Source organism: Hoplias malabaricus, chromosome 3 (assembly GCF_029633855.1).
Source record: "Hoplias malabaricus isolate fHopMal1 chromosome 3, fHopMal1.hap1, whole genome shotgun sequence".
NCBI lineage: Eukaryota > Metazoa > Chordata > Actinopteri > Characiformes > Erythrinidae > Hoplias > Hoplias malabaricus.
In genome coordinates, this window is record NC_089802.1 from 79859310 (window position 1) to 79885829 (window position 26520).

General features: G+C 41.8%; 1 protein-coding gene across 1 annotated transcript; it reads right to left on the bottom strand.

Annotated features, from left to right (window-relative positions):
* Nucleotides 1-1655: 1655 nt before the first annotated feature.
* LOC136692386 (uncharacterized) lies at nt 1656-19391 on the bottom strand. The gene is made up of 6 exons (XM_066665744.1): nt 19252-19391; nt 14178-14241; nt 13373-13699; nt 9237-9554; nt 7867-8178; nt 1656-4846 (listed from the first exon to the last, which is right to left on the bottom strand). Exons 2-6 carry the CDS (start codon nt 14236-14238, stop codon nt 4653-4655), a joined length of 1212 nt encoding a protein of 403 aa, XP_066521841.1. The 5' UTR covers nt 14239-14241; nt 19252-19391; the 3' UTR covers nt 1656-4652.
* Between the last annotated feature and the right edge of the window lie 7129 nt (nt 19392-26520).

Genomic DNA, 26520 nt, shown 5'->3' on the forward strand with positions numbered 1-26520 from the left:
TAAAAATTGTTTTTTTTTTAATATTAATTTTTCTTACGTTTGCTTTCATCTTATTTATGGTTTATATGTGGACAATGGCTCAAATGCATAGAGAACTTCTTTCTGCACATTTCTGCTGCTTGTTTACATATTGATGCAGTATTTTATCAATAATAATAATAATATAGACATTTCCTTTAGTAAAGGGGACTATATTTATGGCAGGTATGCTGTAATGAAAACGCGTAGTGACTGAATGCAGTCGTTCCACAAGAGGGGAAATCTAGGTATTTATGAAGCTTGTAAAGGATGACAGTTCAATTAAAATAGATTTGAGAATTAAAATGATTTAAGACCCTTAGAGAAAAGAGATTCAAAATGTTGGGCGGCGCGGTGGCGCAGCAGGTAGTGTCACAGTCACACAGATCCAGGGACCTGGAGGTTGTGGGTTCGATTCTTGCTCCGGGTGACTGTCTGTGAGGAGTTGGTGTGGTGTCCGCGTGGGTTTCCTCCCACAGTCCAAAAACACACGTCACGTTGGTAGGTTGATTGGCAACTCAAAAAGTGACCGTAGGTGTGAGTTGCCCTGTGAAGGGTGTATTACTGCCTTGTGCCCAATGATTCCAGGTAGGCTCTGGACCCACCGTGACCCTGAATTGGATAAGCGGTTACAGAGAATGGATGGATTCAAAATTTTAACACTACACAAGAAATAACAATAGTAAACTTGAATTGAAACATTCTACTTTATAAAATTGTTTAAAAAATGTAATTAAAAAACATCATTTGTTATCAGGCGGCATGGTGGCGCTGCAGGTAGTGTCTCTGTCACACACCTCCAGGGTCCTGGGGTTGGGGGTTCAAGTTCACCCTGAACTGGATAAGGGATACAAACAATGAATGAATGAATACACTGATATCAAACAAGCATCACTGCACCTGTAAGAGTCTCAAACTCTGAGTGCGATGCATGGTGTCCTCTGAAAACGGCCTGTTTTCTCTGTTCACTTTTGAAAAGGATTTGACTAAATCCATTGAATTAAAATAATCAGATTTTTTTTCCTTGTCACTTTTTATCGGTATTGATCATGCCCTCATGTATTATTATTATTACATTTTTACTTTGTAAATCATTTATTTGAGTGTGTAAATAAGTCATTCTACAAAACGGGTGGCATTTTCTATTTTGCAATTTTCTAAATTTTTATCGAGTACATTTATTTATTTTATCCACACACACAAAACAAAATAAAAATGCATGAGTAATAATACTCCAAATAAATGTTTGTTTTTACATAAATACACAAATAAGGTTTTTCCTACTGCTATTATGTTCTTTGTAAATCATCAATAGAAAGTATGTCATTTAATCCATTCCCAACGAACATGGTTACGTTGTGACCTTTTTTTTTTTTGGTGCTCACAACTCTGTCTTCTTGATTGTCGCTGCGCTGTGACAAAGTTGAAATGTAATTCCTCAGAAGGTTGTCACTATGTTGTCACCACCTCCTAGAAAGTTGTCAGACTACGTTGTCACAACCTTCTGAGGAATTATGTTTCACAGTGTAACTGTGTTTGCTGTAGAGCTGGTGTGAAGTGTAAAGAAATAAGAGACATAACTTTTTAAAAGTTCAAGCTTGGTTTTATTAATCTCACAGTAAAAAAAAAAACCTGTATAATTCTAAGAGCAACCGAGCGAAAACGTCTTTATTATTAACAATTTAATTCCACTATCAAGAGGAGACTGCAAATGATTAGTGGGACTGTGTGTTTAATTTAGACTAGTAAAACATAATTACAAACTATTATATATAATTACTGTAAGTTTAGTCCACATCTGAACACCTATCACCGATATCCAACAGATTGAAAAGAAAATGAACAAATAATAAATTATTTCTGAATTTACAGCCAATACAAATCACCCTCAATTTTAACAAGATTCCCAGAACCTCCACTGGCCACAATGAGATCCGCCATGAGATTATTCCTAGACCTGCCACTTCGGGCCTTAACTAGAACTGTGCCTGTGGTCTTTCATTTCCTCACTATGTTCCTCACAGTGGAAACCGACAGCTGAAATCTCTGAGATAGCTGTTTGTATCCTTCCCCTGAACCATGATGTTGAACAGTCTTTGTTTTCAGGTCGTTTGAGAGTTGTTTTGAGGCTGTTCCCATGTTGCCACTCTTCAGAGAAGAGAAGGAGAAAAACTTGCAATTGGCCCCTGAACCCTTTCTCATCATTGGATTCACCTGTGTGTGTAGGTCAAGGGTCAATGAGCTTGCAAAACTAACTTTGTGTTCCAATAATTAGTGATAAAGGTTTTCAAATCAATAAAACGACAAGGGTGCCCACATTTTGTTTAAATTATTATTGCACACTTTCTGTAAATCCTATAAACTTCATTTCACTTCTCAAACATCACTGTGTTCATCTGCTGTGTGACATATTTAACTGAAACTGCTGATCTGAACAACCAGATTTATAAAGGATAATCATGATAATTATAAGAGGTCCCCAAACTTTTTCACACCACTGTATGTGGTTGTCTTTGATTGGATGTTGGAGGATTATAAGTGTGACATGTTTACTCCTGACATGAGCTCACTCCAAATGGGTAGAATGAGCAGAAGGTTTGCAAAGACTTTCTCAAAAAGCATAAGGCCATGATAGATATTCTGCCTTCTACATTCATGTCATCCTATGCCTGACAATGAATAGATTAAAAGCATCTTACGAAAGATAAGTTGATATTCATAATTATTCTTAAATAATTGACCTGTTACATAACTGAACAGTCAAGACCTTGTTGCTTGAGAATAGGGAGACAGCAGCTGTTTTCAAAGAAGAGGGAACATAACGATGTAAGCAAAAGATTGATGAGATGGCAGGAAGACAGGGCAGTGTCAGAGAGACAGTGTTTTAAGAGACATGATGAAGATGTAGCTTTGGGTACTATGATCCTGATCTTAGTACAGACTTCCTGATAGCCTTGTGAAGAACCACTTGCTGTGTGACAGTCAACCGTTCTTGTGAGATGATCCACAGTCACAAAGTCAGATTTGAAGGCTTCAGATTTTTGCCAGTGTACACCCAGTAAAATTTCCACATGGTTAAATATAGTTGGAAATCAGGTGTCAGATGTCTGCCCTACCGTTTTGTTCAGGTCTAGTTCTGTCTCCTTATTTCCTGTTTTGCTCTCCACGTGTGTTTTTTTTCTCTCCATGTTCTCCTTGGGTCCTCTTGTAGTTAGGCACTCCTCTGCCATGTCTCTATCTCTCCCAGGTGTTTTGTATTTCACTATATTATATAAGCCCCGTCCCAAAAATAATAAAATGACATTATGAGGAGGTTGTTTCGTTGTTAGATGTATACTTCACTCAGACTCTTGTAGCTTAATTAACTGTTAACGTTCCCCAAAGATACTCATTTAGAGGGAAATGTGCTAACACGCTTTATCACACTTGTTAATTTGATATAGATATATAATATAAAATATTGCATTAAAATTTAAACACACATCACACTCGCGTCTGTTCTGCTGTGACTCTACAGCGCTGGTGTCTGCCGCTAACATCTGGGAACTATTGAGAGCACCATGATCCGCCATCGCCATAAAAACTGGTCCATTGGAGTCAACGGTGTTCATCTCTCTCTCTCTCTCTCTATACATGGCTCTGAGGCGCTGAAAACGGCTGTTCTGAAGAGGGCTGTAAAGACAGGGGGAGAGGGCTGCTGTGGGGCTGGAATGTGGGCAGTGGAAGATGTCTTGAGAGGGTTTTCCCCATCCACCAAGTTTTTGCGAAACATGAAAATTAGCATTAAAAATACACCTGAATGGAAAAAGGCCAAAAAAAAAAAAAAACTACCCAAGTTTGACTATCGCTAAAGTGCAAAAGGTGGATGAAAAGGGGGTTTTCGAATAAACGATGAGGTTTCAGCTGGATTATACACACTTTGCATGTGGCACAGCCCCGGACTGATCCTGCAACCACTGGCTTTTCACAGACTCCCTCAAACTCTCCTTCCCCTTCTCTCCTCGCCGCACTTTACCACTCTGTTTTCACACTGGCGCCTGAGTTACATGTGTTGATATACATACAGCACTGAGCAAATGTCAGAGACCACACAGCATTTTACTTTCCTCTCAAAATACTGCGAACAAGCTCTACATACAGAAACCACACAGGTTTTATATTATGTTAAATCAAGCTTTTTGATATAAACGACCCACTCAGATCCCTCCCTCTCCCTCGTTTTGATGCCGTCCCTGATCACGGGGTGTACATCATCTGAAGTTTATTTAGAAACATGAAGTGGATGGAAACACGACTCATTTAATATCTTTTTCTCTAGATATTTCTTTTGCTAGTACGGAACATGCCTGTAAAGGCTGAAACAGGGAGGTGAACTCAGATGGGGAGGAGTTTAGTGTAGCTTCCGAATGGCTATAAAGCCAAACCCCCATTGGAGAGATGAATATAATAATAATGTGGTAGACAGGATGGAGGCGGGAGCGAGTTTGTCTAACACAGAAATGACGTGAGTTTGCAGGGTACATATAGGGCTGAGGGGAGGAGTTTGACCATGGTCCTACACCCAAGATTATGTTATTACCTAACTTCAATTATTTCGCAAAACATCTGCAAATGTTTTGGATGGAAACCCAGCTTCAGACATGGCCCATGTTTTTCAGGTTAGGGTCAGTTCTGCTAGTAGGCATCCTCATGGTCCTAAGCACCCGAATCCTTAAGAGCTGTTGATGCTCACTGTTTTTTACAGAAAGGTACAGAAAGATGATCACCAGTCCCAGGATGACTAAGACTATAACTCCAGCTATAACCACTGTAGGTTTTGTAAGGGCATCTGTATCACATGAAAAACAAAACAAAACAAAAAAAAAAAACGTTACTTGCTTCTTAAATAAGTCAATTTTACAGAGGGGGTACTCCAGTACCGTAGAGATAACCCCAGGTCATATTAATCCCCTACTGTAGAGATAACCCCTGGTCATATTAATCCCCTACTGTAGAGATGACCCCAGGTTATATTAATCCAGTACTGTAGAGATAACCCCAGGTTTTATTAATCCCCTACTGTAGAGATAACCCCAGGTTATATTAATCCCCTACTGTAGAGATAACCCCAGGTTATATTAATCCCCTACTGTAGAGATAACCCCAGGTTATATTAATCCAGTACTGTAGAGATAACCCCAGGTTATATTAATCCCCTACTGTAGAGATAACCCCAGGTTATATTAATCCCCTACTGTAGCGATAACCCCAGGTTATATTAATCCAGTACTGTAGAGATAACCCCAGGTCATATTAATCCCCTACTGCAGAGATAACCCCAGGTTATATTAATCCCCTACTGTAGAGATAACCCCAGGTTATATTAATCCCCTACTGTAGAGATAACCCCAGGTTATATTAATCCAGTACTGTAGAGATAACCCCAGGTTATATTAATCCCCTACTGTAGAGATAACCCCAGGTTATATTAATCCAGTACTGTAGAGATAACCCCAGGTCATATTAATCCCCTACTGTAGAGATAACCCCAGGTCATATTAATACCCTACTGTAGAGATAACCCCAGGTCATATTAATCCCCTACTGCAGAGATAACCCCAGGTTATATTAATCCAGTACTGTAGAGATAACCCCAGGTCATATTAATCCCCTACTGTAGAGATAACCCCAGGTCATATTAATACCCTACTGTAGAGATAACCCCAGGTCATATTAATCCCCTACTGCAGAGATAACCCCAGGTCATATTAATCCCCTACTGCAGAGATAACCCCAGGTTATATTAATCCCCTACTGTAGAGATAACCCCAGGTTATATTAATCCAGTACTGTAGAGATAACCCCAGGTTATATTAATCCCCCACTGTAGAGATAACCCCAGGTCATATTAATCCAGTACTGTAGAGATAACCCCAGGTCATATTAATCCCCTACTGTAGAGATAACCCCAGGTCATATTAATCCCCTACTGCAGAGATAACCCCAGGTTATATTAATCCAGTACTGTAGAGATAACCCCAGGTTAAATTAATCCCCTACTGTAGAGATAACCCCAGGTTATATTAATCCCCTACTGTAGAGATAACCCCAGGTTATATTAATCCAGTACTGTAGAGATAACCCCAGGTTATATTAATCCCCTACTGTAGAGATAACCCCAGGTTATATTAATCCAGTACTGTAGAGATAACCCCAGGTTATATTAATCCCCTACTGTAGAGATAACCCCAGGTTATATTAATCCCCTACTGTAGCGATAACCCCAGGTTATATTAATCCAGTACTGTAGAGATAACCCCAGGTCATATTAATCCCCTACTGCAGAGATAACCCCAGGTTATATTAATCCCCTACTGCAGAGATAACCCCAGGTTATATTAATCCCCTACTGTAGAGATAACCCCAGGTTATATTAATCCAGTACTGTAGAGATAACCCCAGGTTATATTAATCCCCTACTGTAGAGATAACCCCAGGTTATATTAATCCAGTACTGTAGAGATAACCCCAGGTCATATTAATCCCCTACTGTAGAGATAACCCCAGGTCATATTAATACCCTACTGTAGAGATAACCCCAGGTCATATTAATCCCCTACTGCAGAGATAACCCCAGGTTATATTAATCCAGTACTGTAGAGATAACCCCAGGTCATATTAATCCCCTACTGTAGAGATAACCCCAGGTCATATTAATACCCTACTGTAGAGATAACCCCAGGTCATATTAATCCCCTACTGCAGAGATAACCCCAGGTCATATTAATCCCCTACTGCAGAGATAACCCCAGGTTATATTAATCCCCTACTGTAGAGATAACCCCAGGTTATATTAATCCAGTACTGTAGAGATAACCCCAGGTTATATTAATCCCCCACTGTAGAGATAACCCCAGGTCATATTAATCCAGTACTGTAGAGATAACCCCAGGTCATATTAATCCCCTACTGTAGAGATAACCCCAGGTCATATTAATCCCCTACTGCAGAGATAACCCCAGGTTATATTAATCCAGTACTGTAGAGATAACCCCAGGTTAAATTAATCCCCTACTGTAGAGATAACCCCAGGTTATATTAATCCCCTACTGTAGAGATAACCCCAGGTTATATTAATCCAGTACTGTAGAGATAACCCCAGGTTATATTAATCCCCTACTGTAGAGATAACCCCAGGTTATATTAATCCCCTACTGTAGAGATAACCCCAGGTTATATTAATCCCCTACTGTAGAGATAACCCCAGGTTATATTAATCCCCTACTGTAGAGATAACCCCAGGTTAAATTAATCCTCTACTGTAGAGATAACCCCAGGTTATATTAATCCCCTACTGTAGAGATAACCCCAGGTTATATTAATCCAGTACTGTAGAGATAACCCCAGGTTATATTAATCCCCTACTGTAGAGATAACCCCAGGTTATATTAATCCCCTACTGTACAGATAACCCCAGGTAATATTAATCCCCTGTAGAGATAACCCCAGGTTATATTAATCCAGTACTGTAGAGATAACCCCAGGTTATATTAATCCCCTACTGTAGAGATAACACCAGGTTATATTAATTCAGTACTGTAGAGATAACCCCAGGTCATATTAATCCCCTACTGTAGAGATAACCCCAGGTTATATTAATCCAGTACTGTAGAGATAACCCCAGGTTATATTAATCCCCTACTGTAGAGATAACACCAGGTTATATTAATTCAGTACTGTAGAGATAACCCCAGGTTAAATTAATCCTGAAGTGTAAAGATAACCAGAGGTAATATGAATCCCAATCTACAGAAAAATTATTTAATTTTTTAAATTATTTAAAATAAAAGTAAATAATGAAGTGGTTACCCGTCCTTGGCAGGTCAAATTTGGCCTCGTCTACTTCGCTGAAGCTGCTGTTGAGAACAACACACTTGAAGGGCTCCAGTCTGAAGTCGATGCTGGTGAGGGTCAGTTTACTGGACATTGCCAGCAGATTTTTTCCTGCCTCCATTATCTTTAGTGTGGCTCTCTCTGTCCAGTTGGCCCCAGTGCTGTCGAACCAGTGAATGGTTCCTACTGGATGTCCACTGCTAGCGTTGCAGCACAGCTCAGCTCCGCCACCGTCTTTTGTATTTTCTGACAACGATGTAAGGACTGGCTGTTGGTGCTCCCCTGAACCTTGAGAGTTAAAACACAGTGTTAAACCAACAGCAGTCACACTGCCAGCTATTGGTCTGGAAGTGTCAGAGATGCTTAACTAACCTGTTTTACACATGGCATAAACTGGCTGCTACAGAAACAGCAAAGCAGCCTATTATCTCACGGGAGTTGCACTTTTTAAGTAATATATTAATAGTAAATGTGCTTAGCTGTTGTTGTTCCTTCCAAACGTGTTGATTTTCAGTGACATTGTTATAACATCAGGTTGTAGCATGGTGTGATTGTGGTGATCTTAGCAGTGGTTCTAAAAGAATGTTTAAGTGTGCTCTCTGTGAAGGGTGTGTTTGGGTAAATTATTGAATTGTCCTTCCCAAAACAAAAAAAAAAATCTCACAGAGCAGCTCAGCTCTCTTACTCATTCATACACAGTGCCGCTAAAGGATGCCGCTCTTAGCTCTGCCCACATTTTTTATTAACTATTTTGAACCACTTGAAGAGAGTTCACTGTATTTCCTTGAAATTCACTGGAAATAAATGTCATGTGTCATAGTCCTCTGTGCCTGTTCCCCTAAGTTCATATCCTTTATCATGTTTTGATCATGTGTTCAGTTCTCTTTTCTTTGTCAAGTGTCTTTTCCTGCCCCATTCCTAGCTGCCCCCTAGTCAGCCTCCTGGTCACATGTGTTTCCTATTGTGTTTCTCTTTATAAACATCCTCTCTGTATCCCATGGTTTGTCATTTATTTTGTTTAATAAATCTCCATCTCTGCTTGTGTATCTCCATCTCAAACCTGATGTAATAAACATGTGCCAAATAGTCAAAATGAACATCCCCAGGTTTTCCCTTGCACTGTGGTGTGAAGGACTTTACTACTAGTTATCACTGTTTTTTGTTTGTTTGCTTGTTTGTTTTATTTCTAAAAACATGTTTACGTGAAGGTCAACATGGGTTTAATGAAATGGTGTGTAAATGGAGAATTGGCTAAATTTAGCAACTAATCAGTCCATATGGACCCCACTAAGGTGGGCTGGCTGGAAAGAAGACGTTAATGTAAATATAAACAATGAAGTGGTTACCGGTCCTCCACGACTCTCCTATTGAGCTGAAGCTGGTCTCTCCTACTTCACTGAAGCTGCTGTTGAGAACGACACACCTGAAGGACTTTCGACTCAGGTCAGTGACAGTGAGGGGCAGTTTACTGAACATTGTCAGCAGTTTGTCGTCTCTCTTCATTATCTTCAGTGTGGCTCTCTCTGTCCAGTTGGCTCCAGTGCTGTTGAACCAGTGAATGCCCCCTGCTGGATATCCACCGCTAGCGTTACAGTACAGTACAACTCTGTCTCCGACTTTGATAACTTTCGGCCAAGATTTAATGTCAGGCTTGTGGTACTCAGCTGTAAATTAACAAAAACATTTACACAATGTTAAAGGAACAGCAGTGATACTGACACCTGGTGTCCTGGAGGTGTCAGAGATTCTGTACTAAACCTATTTTAAACATGGCTGCCCCCTTGTCTGAGACCCACTCTTTGGAGCAAACTGTGACAGCAAAACAGTTTTAATCTCCTGTGAGCTGCATGTTTTATAAGAAATATAACAGTAGTAAAGGACTGAGCTGATGGAGCAGAACGGTTAGTGTTCTCCTCCAAGTGTGTTGAGCTATAGTGAGACTATTAAGAGCAGGCTGGGAGCATGGTGTGATCGTGGAGGTCTCAGCAGTGGCTCTAACTGAGTGTTTAAGTGTGTTCTCTGTAAAAGATGTGTTTGGGTTTATATTTGGCAGGAAAATGGAGTTAGAATTATGTGAGACTTCCTCTGTAAAGTAAAAACACTTAAAGTCAAAGGAGGAACGAGCAAACACATTGTTTACTTAACATACCATCCGATAAAGACCAACAAAATCACTCCTGTCTACTCCCACTCTGCTGCAACGAGGCTGGAGTCAGACCACAGTCTCAAAATTATGATCAAAAATCATTAGGAATGCTCTGAAAACTATATACAATTATATTAAAAAATTAATTAAACTATAACCCAAATCATATAAGCTAATATCCCTAAAATAATCCTTTATTATAAAAATCAATTAAAAAAATTTTGTAGACACCCATTATACACTGTGTTCTCTGGAGTGACAGAGTTCCTCTGAGATTGTGGATAATTCCCAGAAGCAGCTGTTACTGCAGTTAAGAGAGGAACACACTCCTGATTAATGTCCCTTGGTTCAGGAGACATTTAGATTTAAAGGCACAATCTCTTTGAGAAGTGCCCAACCCAGAGTGGAACAGTACTGGGAGATTTGGCCTGAGATTCTGCCCTCAGTCCAATCACATTACAGGTCCAACACACTGGGTTGCCAGGTCAACACAACAGTTTGGCAGCCGGGGTCGGGGGCCCTGGCATTCTGATCCTTGGTTACTGAAACTGGCTTTTGGAACATGGAACGTAACCTCTCTGGGGGGGAAAGAGCCTGAGCTGGTGCGCGAGGTTGAGAGGTACCGGCTAGATATAGTTGGGCTCACCTCGACACACAGTATGGGCTCTGGAACCTCCTTGAGAGGGGCTGGATGCTCTTTCATTCTGGAGTTGCCCAGGGTGAGAGGCGTAAGGCAGGTGTGGGCTTACTCATAATCCCCCGGCTTAGCGCCTGTACGTTGGGGTTTACCCCAGTGGACGAGAGGGTAATTTCCCTGCGCCTTTGGGTTGGGGAAAGGGCTCTGACTGTTGTTTGTGCTTATTCACCGAACGGCAGTACAGAGTACCATGCTGGGGATCACTCATTCTGGGGACTCCATTGTTCTGCTGGGGGACTTCAATGCTCACGTGGGTAATGACAGTGACACCTGGAGGGGCGTGATTGGGAGGAACGGCCCCACTGATCTGAACCCAAGTGCTGTTCAATTATTGGATTTCTGTGCCCATCACAGTTTATCCATTACAAACACCATGTTCGAGCATAAGGGTGTCCACAAGTACACCTGGCATCAGGACACCCTAGGCCGCTTTTCGATGATTGACTTTATAGTCATATCATTGGACCTCATCAGATCATATGTTCTGGACACTTGGGTGAAGAGAGGTGCTGAGCTGTCAACTGATCACCACCTGGTGGTGAGTTGGATTGGTTCTGTTGGAGGATGTGGGACAGACTTGGCAGGCCCAAACGTGTGCTGAGGGTTTGCTGGGAAAGTTCGGCAGAGGAACCTGTCAGAAAGATCTTCAACTCCTACATCCAGCAGAGCTTCGACTGCATCCTGAGGGAGGCTGGTGACACTGAGTCCGAATGGGCCATGTTCCGGACCTCCATTGTTGAGGCGGCTGAACGGAGCTGTGACTACAAGGTTGTTGGTGCCTGTCGGGGTGGCAATCCCCGCACTCGGTGGTGGACACCCCAGGTGAGGGGGGCTGTCAAGCTGAAGAAAGAGTCCTATTGAGCCTGGTTGGCTCGGGGGACTCCAGAGGCAGCCACAGGTACCGAGGAGCCAAGCGGCTTGCGGCTTCAGGTGTTGCTGAGGCAAAAACTCGGTTGTGGGAGGAGTTCAGTGAGAACATGGAAAACTTTTGGTCGGCTCCGAGAAGTTTCTGGCTAACCATCACGCGACTCAGGAGGGGAAAGCGGTTTTCCACCAACACTGTATATGGTGGGGGTGGGGAACTGTTGACCTCGACTGGGGACGTCATTAGGTGGTGGAAGGAGAATCTTCTCAATCCACCAGCACGTCTTCCGCAGGGGAAGCAGAGTTTGGGGACCCCAGTGGGGGGCTCGTCTATCACTGGGGCTGAGGTGGCCAAGGTGGTAGGGAAACTCCTTGGCGGTAGGGCCCCCGGGGGTGGATGAAGTTCGCCCCAGGTTCCTCAGGGCTCTGGATGTTGTGGGGTTGAGTTTTCTCCACAGGGTGTCTGGACTCTCCCTTATAGACAGGGTTAGGAGCTCAGACATCCGGGAGAGACACGGAGTGGAGCCACTGCTCCTCCACGTCGAGAGGAACCAGTTGAGGTGGTTCGGGCGCCTTCCTGGTGAGGTGTTCCAGGCATGTCCAACGAGGAGGAGGCCGACTAAGAGGCAGACTAAGAACACGCTGGAGATACTACATGTTTCGATTGGCCTGGGAACGCCTCGGTATACCCCCGGAGGAGCTGTAGGCGGTGGCTAGGGAGAGGGAGGTCTGGGTTTCTTTGCTCCAACTGCTTCCCCCGCGACCCGGACCCGGAAAAGCAGTGGATAATGGATGGATGGATGGATCTTTCAAACAGCAATACTACACAACAGATCCAGAAATGGCTAGGTAAGAGCAAGTAATTTATATATAAAGTACTAATGTCTATGTATAGATTAAAAATGTAAATGCCATAGTTTTTTGTTTTATATAAAGGAGTGAGGAATAGGATTGAAAGGTGTCAGGACTGTGTTTTGTGTGTTTTATACGAAGAAGGTAAATAACAACATGATTAAAAAATGTAAATACCATTGTTTGTTTGTTTTAAAGAAATCAAGGCTGATTCATGTGTGTTTCTCCGTGGTGTGTGTGTTACAAATTAAAGAGTAAATGTTGTGTTTGAAAAGCCTCACATATTTGTCTATTTAAGGTGGAAAGGAGAATTCAAGCTGGCGATTTACACCAAAATAAATGTTTCACTAGGGTAGGGAGATGTTTTAGTACACTCGGATGTGTGTTTAAATTGGATAAAATTGGAAATAAGAATCTTCATCTTCACATAGCCAACTATTTAGAGTACTCAAGTAAGAGTATTCAAGTAAGGAGTTGGCGAATAACCCCAATAAGACTCGTAAACCACACATTTACGATTGAACTAAATGTTTGAATATGTAAATTGTGAATAACAAAGATCTGGGTCGTAAAATTACATTTATGGTGGAAGGGAAAGACGATAAATAACATCCGTCAAAATATCTAATGTGGATTGGACAGTAAAGGCTTGAAAATGCAGGGAAAATGGTGGCCACTAATTAACTTTTTTTTTGCCTTTCTCAAGCATAAGCCTGGTCTTGCATTGCCAGAGTCTCAAGAGCAGTGTAGTGTCAGACTCTTGAGTTCCATTGTGCAGTTTCTGCAGTGCTGAGCCCAGAGAAGAAATGATAGAGGCCCTATTTTCCCTATGACAGGTAACCAAAGCATCACAAAGATTTTGAAGATGTACTTTTAAGGTAAAAATATTACAAGGGGCTTTACTGAAGAGGCCCAACACTTACCTGTAACACTGAGCCTGAATTTTCCGTCTTTTATCTGGCCACGGCTGGTTTGGAGCCTGTATTCGTATTCTCCCTCATCAGAGACGGTGGTGTTGGTGAAAAGCAGAGACGGAGCAGTTTTATAAAGAGGTTGAACTCGAGGATCTCCTTTAACAACATTGCCGGGTTTATTGATATATAAGAGTGGGTATTTCTGCCCTTTCTTTATAATCATTGCTTCATAGATAGTAACATCATTGTATCCAAGTGGAAGCTTGAAAGAGCAGGGGATCTTTGTGTTCTCTCCAGCGACTCCAACTGCAGACTGACACTCCACGTCAAGAACCCCTGTTATGATAGTAATCATAATAAATATGTTTATATAAATGTTTAAAAATGAAAAACTTATTTATACCTAAAACCTGTGTGTGATAAATGTTCCTGTGAAGAACTGTTCACTTATTCACTTGTATTCTGAGAGTGTCCTGTGTTTTCTCAACTGCAAAAATAATCTTTCTTGACAGTTTTGTTTACAGTGATTTATCTTTAGTGAAATGTTCTTAATCCGTTAGAGGGTCATTTAGCATTATTGACCATCATTTCCTTCTAAATAAAATCACAAAAAAAACAAGGAAAACGGTCTGGTAAAACAGGTACAATCTTATCATTTTCATTCAGCAATCTCAGAATGACAAATATAAGATAAACCTTTCTTGCATTACCTACTTACAATGATTTTATTTTCCTTTTAACACAAAAAAGAACATTTCACTCTGTCCAAATGTTAAAGGACCGCTGTGAGGAGGTTTTTAAACAGAGAACTCACTCTTAGCGTTTCCCAGAGAAACAGAGAACAGGAGGAGGATCAGGACGATCTTCACAGCCATGTCCTGAGAGAATCACACACACAACAACAGGGTTTTATTCAGAAGAGTTTTTAAGATGCAGTCAGTTATTTTCACCACTGATTCTTTTGAAACTGCCTCAATACTGATACCTAGTGGCCTGGATGTGTCAAAGATTTATATTATTTATGGAGCATAAACTAGATCATTCAGGCACTAAAGAGCAGTTGGAACCTTCATCTCACACGTGTGGCACTTTATAAAAGAGAAGATGATGGTTTATAAATGTGAGTTGTGTAAATTTGTTCACCATTCATTGTCTGTAACACTTATCCAGTTCAGGCAGGAACACACCCTGGAGGGGGTGCCAGTCCTTCACAGGGCGACATGCACTCACACACTCACTCAGACCTACGACACCTTTGAGTCTCCATTCCACTTACCAACATGTGTTTTTGGAGCGTGGGAGGAAACCAGAGCATCCGGAGGAAACCCACACAGACACAGGGAGAACACAACACACTCCTCACAGACAGTCACCCGGAGGAAACCCACGCAGACACAGAGAGAACACACCACAATCCTCACAGACAGTCAGCCGGAGGAAACCCACGCAGACACAGGGTGAACACACCACACTCCTCACAGACAGTCACCTGGAGGAAACCCACACAGACACAGAGAGAACACACCACAATCCTCACAGACAGTCAGCCGGAGGAAACCCACGCAGACACAGGGTGAACACACCACACTCCTCACAGACAGTCACCCGGAGGAAACCCACGCAGACACAGAGAGAACACACCACAATCCTCACAGACAGTCAGCCGGAGGAAACCCACGCAGACACAGGGAGAACACAACACACTCCTCACAGACAGTCACCGGGAGGAAACCCACGCAGACACAGAGAGAACACACCACACTCCTCACAGACAGTCACCCGGAGGAAACCCACGCAGACACAGAGAGAACACACCACACTCCAAATTCCACTCCACTCCACACACACAAATTCACAATATCCCCACTTTAAGCTTTTACATTAGGAAACTGTTTCATTACCCAAAGCCCTCAGGAGGAAGTAAATAATCCACTTTCCCCATCCCTGTCTCAGCACTGTTTTAAAGTCAGATATATTAGACTCACATTATATATCGATGAAAAAGTTCAAACTGACCGGGTGTTAATATGCTGCACTTATTCCTGGGTCCATCTTGTGAGAGTCCATCTAGGCTCAATTTTTCAAACAGATGCTGAGGAACGATTGTGCTGAATGCTGAACTGGTCTATGCACAGCATATAAACATGTAAACATAGCACAAAGAGTAAGGTAGGTGTGTTTGGTATATTATTTTTTTTTTTTTTGTAACAATGCTTCTTGGCAGTAAATCTTATACCATTGGAAACCTGTTGATTTCCCTATTAAATGGTGCCACATTTGTAAGGAACATGTATTTGTGGGATGAGTAGTAGAGCTGAGTGTGTGAGTTGCAGAATTTGCCAAATCCTCTCTGCCAAAGGCAAACAGCTTATTCTGTGTGATGGTGTGGGGCCCTCATTGGAGGCCTGTCATCATTGGAGGCTTCTCGATGCAGAGAGATATTGAAATGAAATTCTGCAACCAGTGGCAATGCCATACCTCCACAGTCTGGGAAATATGGAAAATAATCTACGAAACACACATTTCCTTACTTTGCCTCTCTGAGAGCTTGGCCTGCTCTGAAGGCTGTGTCGCAGGTTCTCAGCAGCACACACACTTCTGCAGTCACCCACGGCTTCTGGTTAGAAAGGGAGGAAGGGGGCATTGTGGAAATTGTATTGTATTTGTTAGAAAAGTGGGCTTGGGATTTGAAAGACATTAGTTCCATCCCCATGACCAACAGGTAAATTTGGAACGGGTAGGGACATGTTAGTGAAGAGACAGTACTGTCTTCCTCCTCCTTCAACATCCACAGCTAGGGAGCCCTTGAGCAAGACACCTAACCCTTAGCTTCTCCGTGGACATTGGTAATGGATGCCTGTCACTGCAAGTTTGTGTTCTCTGCCACTAGTGACCTAGTGTGCAAGTGTGTTCACTGCCAGGGATGGGTTAAATGCAGAAGACAGATTTGTTGTATGTTGTAAAATGAAAAATAAATGCACATCATTACATTATTACAACAGTCTGTCTGTATACTTGTTCTGCAGTTCACAGAACTGCCCCATACATTGCCTCAATCGCACCAGGAATGCAGTCACTCTGCCATGATTCAGTAAAAAAACTAAAACACAGCAGCCAGAGTCTGAAACCCCTGCTCATTTCCTTCTCTTCTGCCTCCTCGCTCACAGCTTTCAGCCGCTCCTCCCCCCAGTCTCCGGCATTAGGCTCTACGCCTGGATCACGTAGGGAGCAATACTTCTGAAGCATCTGCCAAATCTCATTTCCAAGTTTTGTTTTTGGCTGTTTCCTGAACTTTAGCTGCATCTGACCTTGGTAAAAATGGACTGATGTTGTCATGTACTGGGAATGAATAAAAAAATCAAACTGACAACAAATAATAAACAAAAAGAACCATTAATGGGACCCAGAGTGGTAGCTGGATGTTACCACACAGTAATCTTACATCAAGACAGCAAAACTAGTGTTACTTAGAGTGTTAGAGAATTTTGGTTTCCAAAAAGGGTAACACGGTCGCGATATACATCACATCTCCTAAACTCATGTATCATCTAGAATCCCGAGTTGACCAGCTGTTAGATACGACTTCGTCTGCCAATTTACAAGACGGAAAAAGTGGTATTTCCCAGTTTCTGACATCACTCGAACAAAGCATGAGATTCCACAAAATAGTGGTTACAAGCTAGTGTTGGTACCCCTAGTTCTGGCCACTTGTAAATACAATATCAGAAATAGAAGTACTTTACTCACTCAAATCAACATTTTTCAGGAGTCATGTGTGTGTAGATTAATGTCAAAAACTTGACTGACTTTGAAAGAAAATATGTTTTTAGATAAAAACGCATTTGTTTAAGTAGGTGCTAATACTGCTAAGATTACTAGCGCCCCCTAACTTCGGCCACCTCCCCTGCTTGTGACAGTCAAACGAGACAGTTACTACCACATTCAGTGGTTTTGAGAGGTGAGATTGCGTTTGTCTTGTGTTGGTATCCGTACTCTACATGTAAGGATTACAAGTGGCGGTAGATTTTCCCCTCAGAGAAAAGGAAGCTAGCCGGTAAGCTAACATTTACACTGAGGGAAATATCCGTCGCATGGCAAAGAGAGATCGTAATTGCACCACATACGGCAGTGGCCAGAATTAGGGAGAAGGGTATCTCTGCAGGCCGGAGGCAGCTCCAAGTGGGCGCGGAAGATAATCTCAAGCATGTCTCTGGCTATGATATATGTAGATGGCATAAAGGCTCTGGAGACGACCCAGAGTCTAAAGAACCCTTTTTATTTGTTTCTAAAAACAGGGCTGATATGGAGCTGTTTCTAAAAGCTTGTGTTGATGAGCAGGGTCTCAGGGTCAATGCGAAACTGGACTGTAGCTGGCCCCTCACCTCAATTCTTAAGGCACAGATACAGACTGCAGGGCCCCTTACACACCACAGTTCAGACAGTGTGTATAGTTTGATACTTAGAAACCTAGGCCGTCTGGTTCACTGTGACGTCCTGCTTTGTGTAAAATGCCCTGCACAAAATAGGGATCCTAGTTATTTTCTCTCTTCTATTACATTTCTGTAACTAATGCAGCTCAGATCGCTCTGTTTGAGCAGTGTTTGGAAGTGTAAGAGAATGTCAGTGAGTTCTTTGGGACGTTGTGTTAGATTATTGTGTATTTTGTCGTACAGCTCTATGACCATGTAATAACTGTTCTGTGTTCAGTGTTAATATTGTACCTTGTAAACATTGAGTACATTATATGGAGTACATTTTCAGCATCATGTGATTCACAGACTTGTCTGTGGTTGGATTAATGTGTGAAATTCTCGTAATAAATAAAGAGAATAACCATTTAACTGAGACCACACTGAGAATGATAATGTTTACTCACATAGAGGCTACTACTCACTTCCTAACAAGAGACATGACAGTAAACATGGGTTCATCAGCGCAGATCAGTGCTGGGGGGCTGTATATTCCTCTCCTGGTGTTAGGTTCATGTTTCTCTACTCCAGAGAATCCAGTTCTATTGTCAGTGTTTCTCTACAGGGATCAGAGAGGCAGTGTGTGCACGTCTGTGTTAGTAACGGGTGCAGCTTAATGTGGAACACATTAATTACAACTTTGTCCTCAAATATTTGTACATGTGGTGTGTTTATGAAATAAATGAAACTGAATAAATGAACTGTATTAAAATAAATTGATAGTCCTTCAGGAGGCACAGTGGTGAGGCAGGTAGTGTGCAGTCACACAGCTCCAGGGACCTGGTTGTGGGTTTGAGCCACACTCCATGTAACAGTCTGTGAGGAGTTGGTAGGTGGATTGGCGACTGAATGTGTGAGTGAATGTGTGTGTGTGTGTCGCCCTGTGAGGGACTGGTGTGTTCCTGCCTTGCGCCCAGTGATTCCAGTTAGGCTCCGGAGCGGACCCACCGTGACCCTGACTTGGAAAAGTAGTTTCAGACAATGAATGAATGAATGATAGTCCTTCTACAAATTCACATGCACAATCCAGGTAAGAAGAAAGGGAGGCACCATGCAAAGGAACTAGATGAAGTACAGTGAACTTCTCTGAATAAACACAAGTTAGGAACTCAAATTCCACTGTATTTATTTGTTTGACACTTTCATAGAGCTGCTGCTTAGCCTTTAAAGGAGATAAATGTGAAGTAAAACACTGGGGGATATTCAGGATTCTGGATTTAACAGAACACAGCTGTCTAAAAATACTCCATTCACTCACAGAGGAGTGGGCGGGGCTAACAGTTTTAGACGTTTTTGAACCTATTTTCCAACTGCAGTCCTCCAGTCCGGTCTTATACACAGTTTATAGTTTTATAGAGTTATTTTAAGCCCAACAATGTCCGTAAAGCGAGAGTAGAGTGTGACAGCGCTGTTACTCACAGAGACAGAGACAGAGCTGGTCCTCGGACTGAAGAGCGGACCCTGAGGTAAACTCCGTCCTTTTCCCCGAGTTCCTCTGCGCAGGCGCAGTGCCCGAGGCGCTAACAGAAGGTTGTTGTTGAATATGTGTTGAATATATCGCGGGATTGTAGTGTTTTTAATCTTCTCTGTGTCTGTGAGTAGGGCTGTAGTTGTGGGTGTGAAGGAGGGAGGGAGGGGATCCTGCGGAGGGAGGGAATCATTTTCCTGGAGTGACTCCAAACTTTGGAAAAAACAAAGCATTTTTACAGTTTCCTTTAAAACTGCGCACCATTTAAAAGGATTTCATTTATAAACTTATTCAAATGCTACAAAACACACACATGCAGTTTTTATTATTAAAGAGGGAAAGTGGAGTTTGTTTATATAGTTATAATCGATAGTGTGTTACTTCGTGTAAAATAGAATTGGTATTTAAAATACAGTTTAGATAAAGGCTTATTTATCCATTCATTCATTTATTATTTCTTGAAGCTGAAACTCTGGAGACAGAACCACCCTGTGTCTGAAATGGCTCCCTATTCACTAGTCCCTCTATTACTCACTATACACTGCCCTATTATAGGGAACTGAGGTCAGGAGGGTAGTGAACAATTTCAGACACTACCTCATGCAGGTTTTTACCAAACAGCCCAGTGCATTATGGGTATCCACTATCCACTAATATGTACAACTAGTGTACATGGGTTCAATACTACCTATTGCGGTGCATTGTGGGATTGTTTGCGCACACTGAAAACTGTCCACAATGTTTTTGGACACTATTACAAAATGGTGGAACACCAAAGTAGTGCACTATGTAGTGAACAGGGCACAGTTTCAGACCCAGGGGCAAACTGGCCTCCTGTCTCCAGGTAACTGTAGGTGGATTGTTAGTTACATTTTTTTACCTAAATAAAATAATTTACATTTAACATTTACTTTTGTTACTGTGCTCCATCATTTAGCAATAAACTGGATGATATTAAACAGTGTGTAATAAACATTATATAAACTGCTGAGGCTCTTATATCTACGTCACACAAGTGGCCAAAGTGAACTTTATAAGCTCCAGTCAAAAAAAAATTTGAGACTGAAAGGAATCTGTTTGCATCAACTTGGCTTTAAAATATGCAACAAGAACACACACACATTCACTCAAACATATGGACACTTTTGAGTCTCCAATCTACCTACTAACGTGTGTTTTTGGACCGTGGGAGGAAACTGGAGCACCCAGTGGAAACCCACGCAGACACAGGGAGAACACACCACACTCCTCACAGACAGTCACCCGGAGGAAACCCACGCAGACACAGAGAGAACACACCACACTCCTCACAGACAGTCACCCGGAGGAAACCCACGCAGACACTAGTTTACAGTAAGTTTATCAGGTACATGGCCTCATCACCCTGTCAGTAGATGTTTTACTCATTATTTGACAAAAACAGTAAGACTTGACTTGATAAATCTACTTCAAACAAGGTAAAAACGTCTAGAACTAATGTAAATGATTGTATTTTCTATAAATGAGGGCTCTAGGAGAGTGTGGTGTTACTGAGAGCTGCAGACACTCACTGTTTGTGTTTGTCAGCTACAGAGTTATCACCACCACAGCCAGGATGATTACAACCAGAGCTCCAACTCCAGCCGGCACCAGCAGAGAGTCTGGACAGGAATGAAGACCTAGAAGGAAAATGTCTTGTGTCTTAAGGCAGAACCGTAAACAGATGTGGTAATGAACATATTCATAGAGCACCTCCTATCGCTCTAATGTGTCTCCTGGGATAAAGACCTTCATCTCACTCGTGTCTCCTCTGGAGCATCAGTGGAGATCTCAGTAAAGTCACAAACCCTACTCTCTTCTTTACCTCCGTTACATTTCTCTTGTTTCTCATGTCCTTTTTTCTCAATTTTCAAAGTCAATCAAAAATTAATCCTAATCACTTGAAGTGGGTGCTTTCTGTGAAAGAAATCAAATAAAATCCCAGCATTTAGCTTTAGCTCTTGTCCAGAGTGACTCACAGTGCTTAGAGTTCAGACAGTGTGTGAATCCTCACTCATACAAATAGGTTCATGTTTACTCTCCCTTTCTGCTCAGACGCCGTCAGAACAAGGTTCAGCGCTGTGGTTAAGTGCAGTGTAAGTGCAATAACACTCTGTTATGGACTAGTGCTTAGATTAGTGCTCAGTCAAGTGTGTCACAGAGACACACACCTGAACATGAGAGTTTTACACCTGAACGTGAGAGTGTAACACCTGAACGTGAGAGTTTTACACCTGAACGTGAGAGTGTAACACCTGAACGTGAGAGTTTTACACCTGAGCGTGAGAGTTTTACACCTGAGTATAAGAGTTTTACACCTGAACACAAGAGTTTTACACCTGAACACGAGAGTTTTACACCTGAGTATAAGAGTTTTACGCCTGAGTATAAGAGTTTTACACCTGAACACAAGAGTTTTACACCTGAGCGTGAGAGTTTTACACCTGAGCGTGAGAGTTTTACACCTGAGCGTGAGAGTTTTACACCTGAACACAAGAGTTTTACACCTGAGCGTGAGAGTTTTACACCTGAACACAAGAGTTTTACACCTGAGTATAAGAGTTTTACGCCTGAGTATAAGAGTTCTACACCTGAACACAAGAGTTTTACACCTGAGCGTGAGAGTTTTACACCTGAACACGAGTTTTACACCTGAGCGTGAGAGTTTTACACCTGAGCGTGAGAGTTTTACACCTGAACACGAGAGTTTTACACCTGAACATGAGAGTGTTACATCTGAACATGAGAGTGTTACATCTGAACATGAGAGTTTTACACCTGAACACGAGAGTTTTACACCTGAACATGAGAGTGTTACATCTGAACATGAGAGTGTTACATCTGAACATGAACGTTTTACACCTGAACATGAGAGTTTTATACCTGAGCATGAGAGTTTTACACCTGAACGTGAGAGTGTTACACCTGAATGTGAGTGTTACATCTGAACATGAGAGTTTTACACCTGAACACGAGTGTTACATCTGAACATGAGAGTTTTACACCTGAATGTGAGTGTTACACCTGAACATGAGAGTTTTACACCTGAACATGAGTGTTACACCTGAACAATAGAGTTTTACACCTGAACACGAGTGTTACATCTGAACATGAGAGTTTTACACCTGAATGTGAGTGTTACACCTGAGCATGAGAGTTTTTCACCGGAACGTGAGAGTGTTACACCTGAGCATGAGAGTTTTTCACCTGAACATGAGAGTTTTACACCTGAACATGAAAGTGTTACATCTGAACATGAGAGTTTTACACGTGAACGTGAGTGTTACACCTGAACGTGAGTGTGTTACACCTGAACATGGGAGTTTTACACATGAACATGAGAGTTTTACACCTGAACATGAGAGATTTACACATGAGCATGAGGTTTATGACAGTCACAGAAAAGTGCTGGATGTTCTTGTTGGAATCTAAGCGTCCGGGATAGGAGCCCTTTGGGGTCAAGGTGCCACTGTAGAAGTAGCAAACCTTTTATGTGTCACAGAGTCATTTTTTCAGATACACTCCGTCCTGAGGTGAGTGTGGAGGGTTGCAGTGCACCGTCACGTTCTCTCCGACTTTTGTTGAAATAGTGATGTTTTTGGAGGGACCTTGTAATACACAGGAGGAAGGAAATGATCAGAAATCTATAAGAAACATAGAAATGTATATATCAGCTACACAGTGATTACACTGACCAGCCATAAAATTAAAACCAATGCCATGTGAAGTTTACGCTTGGGGGGTTGATACAGGGGGGTTGGATCACTCCTCATTCCTTCATTCTTACAACTGTACAGGAGCCACACTCTCCCTCTCTTCCTCTAATCTCTCTCTCTCCCACCCTCTACTCTTTCACTCTCACTCACTCTCCCTCTACTCTTTCACTCTCACTCCCTCTCCCTTTACTCCCTCTCTCCCTCTACCCTCTCACTCTCCCACCCTCTACTCTTTCACTCTCACTCACTCTCCCTCTACTCTTTCACTCTCACTCCCTCTCCCTTTACTCCCTCTCTCCCTCTACCCTCTCACTCTTCCACCCTCTACTCTTTCACTCTCACTCACTCTCCATCTACTCTCATTCTTTCACTCTTACTCTCCCTCTACTCTCTCGATCTCCCTCTCCCACCCTCCACTCTTTCACTCACACTCTTCCACCCTCTGCTTTTTCACTGTCACGCACTCCTCCTCCTCCTCCCTCTTACTCATTTGTTTCTCACAGTAAGTAAACAGACCTCTTTTGCTTTATTTAGAAACCCGTTGTTTCTTGCGTCACTGCCCTGAGTACACATTCACTGGACGTTTCCTGAGCAGCAGCTGGAGCCAGAACTTCCTCTGTGGCTTTTGCCAATGAAGGACCCGTCCTTAAACGCGCTGCAGTGCTCCTCCTCCTGGGGAGGGATGAGAGGTGGCGCTGAAGAGTGTTTACAGAGTGTTTAGAGACCTGTGTGTTCCTGTGGTTTATAAAGACACTGAGGTCCAGTGAAAGATGTGGAGAACTGTTCTCTGACCAGGAAACTAACAAACCCCCAAACTCTTCACACCACGATAGTTTCATTAAGATTGGACCAAGAGAAAAATCTCAGGATGTTTTTTATCTGGATCAGAAATGTAAAAAGGTTTAATCAGTTCTTAATCAGTTTTAAACACTTACCTGCTGCAGAGGAACAACAGGAGGAGTGTGTGCTGCAGAGAGAGCGCCATCTTTACTGGAGCCACTCAGATACACTCTACAGGAAGCCTCAAATCACACACACACACACATACATAGGGGGGTAACACTGACTTATTTCTGCTGTTACAGTTACATTACTTAAGGTGGAACTGACTCTAAATTCAGGAGAGCGCTAACTGCATGAAAGTAAACACAGAGCGAAAGTGCTACAAAACTAAACAGCTCGAGTTACACATGAGTTTCTGTGGGAATTCAAACAGTGAATAAACACTTACAGACAATTTACACTTCAGACACCAACACTGTTGTTTTTCTCCAAAAACACACCATTCCACCTTAAAAAACAGAGATTCTGAACATGAACAAACCAGAGAGCAGTAGTGTGTTACAGAGTGAGGCACTCGCAATGCATCCTGGTCCACATTTAGCTCATGTGAACTAGTCTTTTTTTTTTTTCATCATTTTCTTCTCCGCTTCTCCATTTCAGGGTCGCGGTGATGTGAACTAGTGTTCACTGTAAATTACTGGTGCATTGTGGGAATTGTAGTGCCCTAAAATGTAAATAGGGAGCCATTTCAGACACAGCCTTATTTTTATTCATTAATGAAATATATTTTGTCATAGTTCTCATCTTCAAATGAATTTATTTAATTCTCATCTAGTTTCCGTGGTGAAGGTCATCAACAAATATTTTTCATCACAGTTTTTTGGAGAACAAAAGTAACTACGCGCTCCAGTAAAAGTTTGGGGACCACTGCCTTAAACAAGGGTCTGAAAGGTCAGGTGTGATATGAGAGCGCCATCTGCTGATGAGGTTCAAAAACAACACACAAGAAGCTTCACAGTAAGTAACGAGTAGTTTATTTCTTTAAAATAAAATGTTACAGTCACTAGGTAACAACACAGCTTCATAAAACAGGACTGAAACCTGAGGAATAATAAAATATCAGTGCTAATGTGTTTAAAAGGTCATAGTTTAACATTTTATATTTGCTCCTAAATATTCACCAGTCTATGATTCCTTCTTCACTCCTTTAAAGGTGCAATAGACACTTTTATCAGCACATGTCTGTTGTTGTAGTTCACCCACTTAGCCACCAGAGGCCATGTCTCCTGAATTTAAACCAAAGTTGTAGTGCATTAACCAAAGCGACCTCTGGTGGCCAGACAGGTGAACCACAACAACACAGACGCTCCATCTTCGAGTGTGATTTTACAGACAGGTTTCCTGAGAATTCACCAGTGCTGAGGCTGATGGTAAAATAACTTTTTTAAATGACATTTCTGCATCATTTTAATGAGATGAAGTATCGTGGCTTACTGCACCTCTAAAGTAGCAGTCAACCCTTGATAATGATGATGACTATTCTTCACATAAAGAAACAGTAAGTGCACTGACACCTAGTGGCCTGAATGTGTCAGAGTCAGTGTCATAGCCGCTGTGTGGTTCTTCTTTAAAGCACTGAGCTGTAATGAAAGTGCTGCAGTCTTTAGTTTCAGATCTTTGACTCGATCAAAGCTGATTTCTTAATAAAATTAATCAAAACGGTAGAACCAGAGAAAACATTCTTAACCTTCATAGTTTAGACATTAGGCCGGTAGCTGGATCATACACAGTTTACACAGGTTTGGTTTCTGCTTCATTAGAGATTCCACACAATACACTTTTACTCCATCAACATTAATAACATGACACAATAAAGTCTGAGTTTATTCCTGAAACTCATCAAAAGAACGTCATATTTCACACATTTAACAGTAGATCACATGTCCTGCACCTGTTTACAGCACACACACACACACACACGCACACACACACATGCACACAGGTTAAAGCTTAAAGCAGAAACTTTGGAAACTCCTCAGATTGTAAGGTTTGTTACTTTCTTTTTAAGTGAAAATAAGTGAACCCTTCACACAGGGTTTATATTTATCAAATAGGAAAATTATATTTAATATTTACAGTGAACACAGTGTGTGTTTAGGGTTAACGTTCATTTTTGAATACAGTAAATAAACAACTATTTTTAACACATTAATTCACTTATTTTCACTCAAATGTGTAAATCTGAGCTGAGAGACAAGTCCTACATCACAATCATTCATGTGTGCAGTGGAAATAAATGTCAAAGCAGTGAACAGAGAAAGATAAAAGGCCCCTGTGTTAATAACGTGCAGCAGAGGAAAAAACCCAAACCTCGTTTAATTTCACTTAAGTTCTGTTCATGTTTCTATTCTGAAAAACTCAGTGTCTTTAGTCTCGTATCATCAGAGTCTTTAAGGAGAGTCTGGTATCTTTCGACACTTAACGTGGCCAGGAAAATGAACAGTGACTGACACAGAAATCTTGATGACCCATATCTTTTGCACTTTAATGTGTGTGCACTGTTCTATGTTGCACTAGCTTTGCACTAGTCACACGTTAATGTTGTGTATTGTTTTATGTAGCACCTTGGTCCTGGAGGAACGCTATTTCGTTTCACTGTGTACTGTAAACACTGCGTACTGCTGAAACGACAATAAACTTCTT

Excerpts from the sequence above, each read along its gene's own strand:
- LOC136692386 (XM_066665744.1), bottom strand. The coding sequence starts at position 14,238 with ATGGCTGTGAAGATCGTCCTGATCCTCCTCCTGTTCTCTGTTTCTCTG. Across the intron at positions 8,179-9,236 it reads AGGAGAGTCGTGGAGGACCG|GTTCAGGGGAGCACCAACAG; the intron begins GTAACCACTTCA and ends TTAACTCTCAAG. Across the intron at positions 4,847-7,866 it reads ATTTGACCTGCCAAGGACGG|ATGCCCTTACAAAACCTACA; the intron begins GTAACCACTTCA and ends CATGTGATACAG.